The sequence below is a fragment of the Chaetura pelagica genome, unplaced genomic scaffold (assembly GCF_000747805.2).
Source record: "Chaetura pelagica isolate M959 unplaced genomic scaffold, ChaPel_1.0 scaffold29, whole genome shotgun sequence".
Taxonomy (NCBI): Eukaryota; Metazoa; Chordata; class Aves; order Apodiformes; family Apodidae; genus Chaetura; species Chaetura pelagica.
The window spans coordinates 1926365-1936581 of NW_009970720.1; the positions used below are offsets into that span (position 1 = coordinate 1926365).

The following is a 10217-nucleotide window of genomic DNA, read 5'->3' on the forward strand; positions in this document are numbered from 1 at the left end:
GCGAGGGGCGGGGGGGGTCTGGAAAGGGTCTGTGGGGGTTCTGGGGGTGGGTCTGGGAGAGTACTCGGGGGGGTCTCGCAGGGTCTGTGAGGGGTCTGGGAAGGGTCTGGAGGGGTCTTGGTGGGGGGTCTGGTAGAGTTCTCGGGGGGTCTCGGCAGTGGATGGAGAGAAGGGAGTGGATGGAGAGCAGGCAGTGAGCAGGCAGAGAGCAGGGAGCAAGCAGAGAACAGTGAGCAGGGAGCAAGCAGGCAGTCAGCGGGTAGCACTCAGTATGTGAGGTCACGTCTGGAATCCTGTGTTCATTTCTGGGCCCCTCTCTTACAAGGAGGACATTGAGGTGCTGGAGCGTGTCCAAAGATGGACAACGTAGCTGGTGAAGGGCCTAGAACACAAGTCTGATGAGGAGTGATTGAGGGAACTGGGGTTGTTTAGCCTGGAGTAAAGGAGGCTAAGGGGAGACCTCATCTCTCTCTACAACTCCCTGAAAAGATGTCATAGTGAGGTGGGTGTCAGGCCCTTTTCCCAAGAAACAAGCAAAAGGACAAGAGGAAATGGCCTCAAGTTGTGACAGGGGAGGTTTAGATTGGATTTTAGGAAAAGATTCTTCACTGAAAGGGTTGTCAAGCATTGGGACAGGCTGCCCAGGGAAGTGATGGAGTCACCATCCCTGGAGGTATTTAAAAGATGAGTAGATGTGGCACTAAAGGACATGGTTTAGTGGTGGACTTGGCAGTGCTGGATTAATGGTTGGACTTGATGATCTTACAGGTCTTTTCCAAACTAAACAATTATATGTTTCTAAGCATAGCTGGAATTGCTCTCCACAGCCTGATGAACTCAAATGGTGTTTGACTATGCCAGGCTGCTCTGGGTAGAGGTGCTGCAATAGCAGTTGCCTTGTTTCAGCTTCCTTCCACCCCTTAGCTGCATCATAGCAGCAGCTTCATGAAATGGCAGCTCTGAATCTGTTTGCCAATGTGACTCAGAATGCCTGGGCACTGCCCTTTCCCTATCAGCTACCATCAGGATAGCACTACTTGTCCCACCTAGCTCCATCAGAACAGGCACTAGGGAGACTAAGAGATGCCAGGAGAAGATCAGAGGCAGATCTTCTGAACTAGCAAAGGTTCAAGGAGGCACATTTTTTCAACTTCCTGGTACACCTTTCTGAATGCATAACATGGAAAACCAGAGAGTGCAGAGGAGTCAAGAAACATTGCCATAGGCTAGGCATGCCAAATGCTGAACTAATTGTTTGAAGAAGCCCTGGGGGATTTGGAAGGTGTCATAGGAAAAGAATGTGGGCACAATTCAGTTTCCTAGCTACACTTACGGTTTTTTTTGTGAATGAAAGAGCTCTCTCTAGCATCACAAAAGAAAATACTTAAATAAAGTATCTAAGCAGTGCTAGCATAGACAACTAAAAGCTAGCTCTTGTCAACTCTGGAGAATTCTGGGACAATAAGAATTCAGTATGATAAATATGAGAATAACGAAAAAGAGGCAACTACTGCCTGTGGAGCACTAAGGAGTCAGCAGAAGATAGGGTGGGTGGAAACTGTCATAAAAAGTCAGTATCTTACTGAAGTCCACGACAGCTCTGACTCCAGTGGAGTTAGGAGCTTAAGTTCCCATGCTTTGAAGGCATTTTGTGGGTCTTTCTTACTGATAAGGTCCCAGAGGTTAATCAGAGATTAGTGGTTTTGTTAAACAATATTGTCTCTCTGTTAGTTTTATTTTCTGGCATTTATTGACTATGGAAGTTTATGCCTGTGTGTAATGGTTCCTTGGTTTCGATCATATAATTTCCATGAGTATATCTAGCGCACTGATAAACATAACCAACTTAACTGAAGACACAATGTTCCCAGATAGCATTTAGCTTGAAGCTTGCTGTGTTTGTGTCAGATCTGCCAAATGATTTTGTCGGATACTTCTCATAAAGCAGCTGATTTAATAAAAGATATCGATTCTTCCTACAAACATTGCCTCAAATGACTGTAGCTACAACCCTATTACTATTTGTGCTATAGTAAATACATTGTACTCCTCCAGGGTCTTCCATCTGAATGTTCCAGTCACTGGAGCAGAGTACACTGTGGCTGTACATGTGAATGTACGTGGACATTTGGCAGCTGCCCCGCTAGCCTGGACACTGTGAGCAGTGGGGCCATGTTAAACCAGACTTCCAGAAACATGAAACCCTCAAGATCTGTAGATTGGCTGGGTTGCTGGAGCTGAGCTCTTATTGCATTGTCTATGCTCCTGTCAGCACAACTAGTCCTTTAGCTGAAGGACAGTGCTGATAAATACCTTCATACCACCTACAACTACAGGGAAATCCCACTCAAAGAAAGATTTCTGGAGTCTGCTTTTTTGTTTACCCTGAGTTCAACAGAAAAAAGAAATCTTAAAACTTCACGCAGCTTATACAGAAGCCTTTCCTGCAAAATCATTCCAAAAGTGCAACCAAAAATGTAATGATAAAATGAATTTGTTTTGGTGTAGAAGTGATTTATGTTACTTACTGCAAATACTTTATCTTGGGTCACCTAAAGATGAATAGGTAGGAATAGAATGGGGAGTTTGTGTAGTAGAATTATCTTTGGCTATAAGACAGATTGCAAATAGACTCCATAAAGCCATAAACATGTGAAAGAAAAAGTTGTATTACCAGCCCATCCTGAGATCAGTATGCCAATAATGATGATGTATTGAAGCTCTGAGGACAGAGATGTGAGTTCATTACTTCTTTAACATGAGTGTTTTATTGTTTTACAATGTAGGACAGAGTGAGAGTGCAAAGCTCTTTCCCTGTTAAACTCCTGTTTTCCTTGGATTACCAGGAGTTTATGTTTAGCAGATTTTCCAAACAAAATACCTCACTCTTTCTTAGTGGTGTTTATGCTGCATGTAACATTACCCTTTGCTGGTGCATGCACTGGCAGGTTAAAATTAGACTTCCTAAATGTCAGTACAGCAGCTTGCTATTCTCTTACTTTAGCAAGAGTGTGCTGCTTTTATCTCTTGTGAATTTCTTGCCTATGTTTGTGTAAACAGCAAATAAGCAAAATCTTACCCAGATGATTAAGTATATATTTAAAGGATGCATGTTTTTTAAATTCAAGTTTCAATCTGTCAGTGATCAAAATAATAGTAAAAATACAATGTGGCAAATGGACTGCAGCTCATTATTCTAAAAGCAGGTTTTGTGCTATTACTCATGTCAATAATGATAGTTTCTAGTTACAGAAGTGCATTGCTTTAAAGAAATTTGATCACATGCGCCTGAGAATAAGAGTTGTTGTTTTCTTCCTTTAACTCTCAACAGAAATCTCAGTGTATAGGTGAGTTTTAATGCCTTTTAAGTAATTTTTTATGAACAGCATTACTTAAAAGAAGTAAAGCTCTTCTCATCCATTCACATCCCTCGTATGCAATTTGTGATGGTTTGGAACAGAACATGATAAACTGTGTACAAAAATGATTCTGAGTTTGGTGTCAAAATCCTCTGTATGTGTCAGAGTTGATCTGCATGTCCCAGCACGCAGTCTGATGTGGCAGGGGCATGAGAGGCAAGAAAATGTATTGGCCTGTAAAATCCCCGTGTTTCCATGTCTCCATGTGTGTGCAAGGAGGGTGTGTCTGTGACCCTGTGTATGTAATATGGTAACAACTGTGCAACAATATATTTTATATCTCTTTCAGCCACTGGATGTTAGTATCTTAAAATTGTGTTTCTTTCTGGTCTCATAAAACCTTTGGCTGACTGGTTCTGTCTAGCCGGGATTTCTTTTCTGGTTCCCTAAAATACCAGTGTCTTAATCCAATTTTTCCTACTCTAGCCTGACTCCATCTTGCTGGTGTTCTGCCCACATCTAGGAGAGAGCAGTCCCTCTGCCCTTGCCCTTGTGAGTGCTTACATACAGTTTCACTGAAAACACTATCTTGCCTACTGTCTCAAGGCTGAACAGCAAATAGAAAGCAAACATCTTCATTTATCACTTTACACACAGAGCAAAACAGAAAACACATTGCATAGTACACTTTGAGTTAGTCCCTGTCTCTGAGAAAACCTGTTCCTGATAGAAGGCAAGAAGACCTTGTTTGTTTTTACACTCTGATAAATGGCTTCCAAATCCAAGACTTTACATTAAAATGGACATTCTGAAACAGCACCCCTTTGATCTTCACAGTTAAAATATGAGCCTGTGATACAGTAAGTATACACACGCACACCTAAATCCCAGCATATGAGTATTTATTTGCATTGTATTTGAGGACACGGTGTTTTGCTATCTCATTTCCTTAGATACTAAAGAGAGTACTGATAGCTGTCACACACCTTGCTCTTTCCTCCTCTCTCCACCCAGCAAGCAGGATGCTTATTTTTGCATGGAAATGAGAGCTGGAAGACAGTTTAGCCCATCTCATTGTTACCAGGGGTTTGTTACTGACAGTATATTTACTGGAACTTCCTTCATGTTAGCAACTACAGAGTAGAGCTTACTCTCTTTCCTGAGACCTGTCATTCCTACAAAGTTGCTTCAGATATTCTGCCTACAATATCCTTTACTTACATCCATCAGAATGCTTTAATCATAATCTCTTGCACAAGCCCAAATAATCTTTTTCTCCTCAGGCTCACATCTTGCCATACACATAGCTCTCCATATGTTCCAGTTAAATTACACTTCCTTACCTTCTACTTTGAAGATAGTGAGGTGAGGTCTGCAGTGAAAAGCCCCCAGTGCGTTGCCAGCACAGTTCATCCAAAGACCCTGGAAAACCCAGGTTGCAGTGATAACAGACGATGCTCGACTAGTGACTTTCCACTCATTTGATGCAGTAGCAGCAATAGCAGCTCCCAGTCCACAGAAGCAAAAGATGAAAGCTATAATCTGTATTCCTAACATGTTTCGCTGTAATCCAGGGATTTAGCAATGCCACTGTGTGTGGAGAGAAAAGTGCTTTAGTCATGTGAGTAAGCAAAAAGGCATAACATAAGCAAATTATACTTGAACAAGTTCAGTAACACTTGCTACAGAAAGTTAATGTGGCTGAAAGAAATTGTCATGCTTGAGTGATTTAAGAAAGGCCCTAGGCATTACAAATGCTTAGAAAGAAAATCAAGGTACAAGTTTATGGGAGCTAATTGCTAGTACTTACAGACTGATTTCTAATTGTAAAAATGAATTAAAGTGTTTTCATATTTTTTTTTCAATTAAGGTACTCCAGTTAATGCTTAATTTTTAGTTAATTGGAAACTTACAACCATTGCATCTAGCAAAATAAGTTCAGAGTCCAAACTGTACAGCACCATTTAACAGATTACCATAACATTTTAGAAGGATCACACAACTCTTGCAAAATAAATTCTTAAAAGGCTGTGAAATCAATTCAGCCTTAACTAGCCAACATACAAGCAGGCCTAAAACAGTAGCATCTTGGAGGCAGTATCTGTGGATGTACTTGTAGGACAGCAAATCTAGAGTAACAACAGAAACAGCTAATGGTCCTTGAGCAGTGATGCAGCCACAGCAGAGAGCAGAGTGACAGCTCTTTGGTCAGTGTAGAAAATTTCCTGCTTCTTATGGTATGTCTGCTCTGCACCATGACCATAGCGCAGAAACCTCTTTCCCACCCCTGACTGAGCTCCTGCAATCTCATGCTGTGAAAAATCCTCCACAAATACCACTGGTTTAATAAAATGTCATATTTGAAGTAGTAGGCATTGACAGCACCACACCGAAACAGCTATTCTACTTCCAGCTCCTGACTATACTATCATTCCTGGTGTGGGACCCACACACAGTTTTGCAGAGATGTGGCCTTCATTTTTTTAAGATGTCAGTTTCCAGCTTTATTCATGTCTTTCCTCATTCTCTGGTCCTTTTGGCCTCCTCTCTGAAGAAGGAGCATGCATTTCTCTTTCCTGTTACTGTATACCAGTTGGTGACATGAGGTCACCCTGGATATTGAGCATACACCATCACTTCTAACAATGAGAGTAATCTATTTTAATTTTTTTTCCCTTAGAGTGTTTTTAGTGTTGCACTGGTGTTCCCTTTTACAGCTGTGATAAGCATCACACTGAAATTTGGTATTGGGGTTTTCTGTAGACTTTACAGAGCTCAAGGAGGGTAATCAAGGATACTATAACATCACTGACATTCCTTGTAAAGAGCAAGAGGAGTTTTACTGAGACTGTCCTATTGAACCACCACCTGATAATTTCACTTTAACTAGCCTTTGGCTTCATCCTGAGAGGTAGGAACCAAAAGTATAATTATACAGACCAGAGAATAACATTACAAGAAGGAATTTCTTTTCAGAGTAACTAGTGTTCCACACATCAAGGGCAAATAGAAATATTTTTTATTAACACAGCCAGCTTGAGAAACATGGAAAGTGGCTTTGGTACAGAGCAACACTGTAATATAGCAGGTTGCTTTAATGATGAGGACAGTATTAGACAGAAAGAAAGCAATTTTTCCTTGCTATCAAATAATGCACTAACATTTTTCTTATGCCAACAGTCAATTTTCAGCTAATCCTTCATGTATCTTTTCAATAAATCTGAAAGGGTACAGAGGAGAATGCAGAAATGGGTCCATCTTTGAAGCAGATTCCTGAGGGCTAATATTATTTTTTAAAAAATCTACCTCTGCTTTACAAAATTCTGGGGAGTTAATTTTTGTTCTATGTTCAAAGCCTGTGTTAGTTGACAGAGGAAACTGAGAAGAGATGACAACCTTTTTTCACTTGTCCCCTGTGACAGGACAAGGGCAATGTATTCAAACTAGAGCACAGGAAGTTCCACCTCAACATGAGGAAGAACTTTACTGTGAGAGTGACAGAGCACTGGAACAGGCTGCCCAGAGAGGTTGTGGAGTCTCCTTCTATGGAAGCTTTCAAGACCTGTCTGGATGCCTTTCTGAGTGATCTGCCCTAGTTTTGGTCCTGCTCTGGCAGGTGGGTTTGATCTTCGGAGGTCCCTTCCAACCCCTAACTTTCTGGGATTCTGGGATTCTGTGACATTAGTTGCCTTTTTATTTTATTTAATTTTTTTTTTTCAACCAGCCCGGGGACAGTGATGTTGGCTGAGTGCTCACATAAATTCAAAGACATGTTTTACATCTGATGCTAAATTCAGGCCTTGTTCTGGACATTCTCTGAATGTTCTCACCGATTCAGAAAAAAACTGAGAAGCTGCTCAGCCTTTTGCTCTGCATAGCAGTGGGTCTTATCAATGCACCCCGGGAGGAGCTACCCAGGCCCAGCAGGACAGGGCTGCCTGGTTGCTTCTTGGTGACCCGGGCCAAAGGCAGCAGTGCCTCCTCATTAAAACCTCCTTCTTTTAAACTGGTGTCATGGGAGGAAGGGACTTCATGTTTCTGCTTCTAGATAAATTGCAATACAAACTCCTCATGTCTCTCTTAGATGATCGTATAGAAAAGTCCTATCCGCATTCATTCATGAGTGTCTTGCTACTGGGACACTGAAAGCCACTTACACGAGTGGAAAGTGCCCATAGGCACCACTTGAACTGCAGACTATACTTCTAGGGCTTAAGGAGGACTTTGTGGTTTCTTGGCCTTTATCCTGATTCTCTAGTGCATGACTTTGTGGAATTCATGGTTACAAGCACTTCACCCTGCATTGTTTCTAGGTGGTTAGTGTGTGAGTGATGAATAAATTAAGCAGATACTTAAGTGATAAGAAAGAAGTAAGCAGTCCTGTTTACAACCCTCATTTCTTCTATAAACTGTCAGGAAGCAAGTTAATCAGTCATTTAGGAAGTTCAAGGCAAAGTTGAAAGTTAACCTGTTAATGGTGTTTTCCATTATATCAAAACTTCTTTTCTGTGTTACTGAACAGACAAAAGTTGGAAACGAGTTGGGAACTTAAGACAGGTTTAAATACAGAGTTGGAAAAAGGGAAACATTGCTGCAGGCTTTTGTTGAACCATTTCCCCAAAACTCCACAAATACACTAGCTGATAACTTGGCAGATTGCTGGCTCTGTTTGATTGAACACTGTAACATGTATATATACAGTATATACAGTAACATGATATATATTTATTAGTACCAATAACTCCCTTTTAAAATCAATTCAATGCCAGTTTTTAAACACACATGACACTTCTGCAGCAGGGCAAGAATGTTTATACAGGCAAGCTGTAGCTTCCACTTTGTGATTTCTTCTTCAGCCTATGTTGATTGCTGTAATGTACTAGCTGGAGAAGTTCCCAAGGCTGATATGTTGGCTGATACAGATCTCACTGCTCACAATACATGTTTCCCTCATGAAGACATACATACTCAGCTAAACCAAATTAGTTGGGGGAAAGTTACTGTAAAATTAAAAAAAAAGAACTAAGTGCAAATCAATCCAAATATTATCTGGTAAGAAAAAGGAGAGCTCTGCAAAGGAGGTAGCTGAGGTGACATGGAGACAGTGTACCAAATAAATAGCTATTAATGCCAAAGGTATCTCTCTGCAGAGAGAGTAGGTAGACAATGCAAACTGATCCCGAGCACTGTGGAGGAACCTACACAACCATAAGGAAGTTGGACAAGGAGTAAAACTAGAAGTTACAGAGATAGAGCAAGTGACTCAAGACTTCTGGAGAAGTTAAAGAAGTAAAAGGATTGTGTAAAGCGGTGAGGGGATCAAAAAGCCTGGAGACACTAAACCCTGGCCAGGGCTAAGCTGTATGACACTATGGCTGAGCCAGTAACAAACACAGAAAGGGTTCCTGAGAACTGGCTGTGAAGTAGGAGATGGTGTTGAAAGTAGGAAGTGTGCATTCCAGTTTAGTGCCAAATCCTGCTGCCTCCTCCAGGTGCATGCACCCTTGAGAATCTGGGTAAGCAGGATAGCAGGCAAAGGCTCAAGGGACACCACCTAGGGAGGAATTTCAAGGTGAAATGTAATCACTGGAAATGCGAAAGTTGAAGGAAAAGAACTGTTTGCAATAGCAAAAGTACATCAGGTTGTAGTGGTGTGAAGCAGTTGCTGTCTGAGATGTTTGCTGCTCACTTTGTTACTCACAAAGTGTGACATACACTCGCAAGGTGACATACACTGTTAGCAAAGGTAATCTCAGTCTTATGCTCATTCCAAATATGTTGCTTTTTATTGAGCACTGCAGTCACAATACAATCATATGATTAGAATATTACTGTTACATACTATAGTATATTCCTATTACTGATAGCACAGTTGTTCTATTGCTGTAGAACAGAAACTGCATATACTCATCAATAGGATAATTGCTTTGAGAATAGACGGATATAGCAGGTAACCCAGTTCAGGATTTACACTAACTTCATACAAGCTAGGTATACACATATGTAAGAATATATATGAAGATGTCTATTCATACATGTATGTATTTAATATCCATATGGATACAAGCTATGCTTTATTACATTTTTAAGCATTTTATGTTAGTTGTTTAATGAGCAAGCTGCTTACTCATGTGTGTTATTTACATTTTTGAGCATTTGCCTAAGAATGAGTGGTATTTTGAACAACTGGTACAAATCAGTGTTTTGTGGGAGAATAAAAATACACAGGGTAAACCTTATCTCTCTCATCGTGTTCCTTAACTGGACATTAAGGATAAGAGATTGATTTGAAAATGTTACTTTTGGATGATCTAGCATTAGACTCCTTAGATTATGCTATTGACATTGGACACTAGCAAACATGTTTGGATTAAAGGCATTTGCTATGATTAAACATATTATTATTGTTGGCATACCCTGCCTTCACTTGCAATAACTGGCAGAAAACCTTTAAAGGTCTCTTCCAACCCAAACCATCCTATGATTCTATGAAAACCAAAAAGGTTGAATCTACATAAAACTGCAAAATGCAAAACACTAAAATGCAGAGAAGTTGAAATGGCAGAACAAGTCATATGTTTGATCAGTGCTGAAAGCCAGGGGAAAATTCAAGGTCATTGCACTTTGCTGAGAACTTCTGAACAGACATTGATGAAATGATGGTCTCAATGAAGATGTCATGTTTTTTATAGAGGAAACTCATCAAACCCATTGAATTAGCCTGCTACAGTTGATAGCATTACTGGAAGCAGTAGTATTGGCCACCAACAAGCAGCAGGGTGCTTGATGCTTTGAAAGATGGTAGACAGCAAGTGAAATGCTTGCAATAGAGATGAAGGAGGAAGGATGCTGGGAAAC

At 40.7% G+C, this 10217-nt stretch overlaps 1 protein-coding gene across 1 annotated transcript in view; it reads right to left on the reverse strand.

Moving 5' to 3' along the window:
• The window catches only part of CLDN10 (claudin 10), a 62553-nt gene extending 57764 nt beyond the window's left edge, over nucleotides 1–4789 (reverse strand). Inside the window, exon 1 of the mRNA XM_010006340.1 lies at nucleotides 4703–4789. Coding sequence (XP_010004642.1) covers nucleotides 4703–4772 — 70 coding nt within the window. The 5' untranslated portion in view covers nucleotides 4773–4789. The remainder of the gene's footprint in view (nucleotides 1–4702) is intronic.
• Between the last annotated feature and the right edge of the window lie 5428 nt (nucleotides 4790–10217).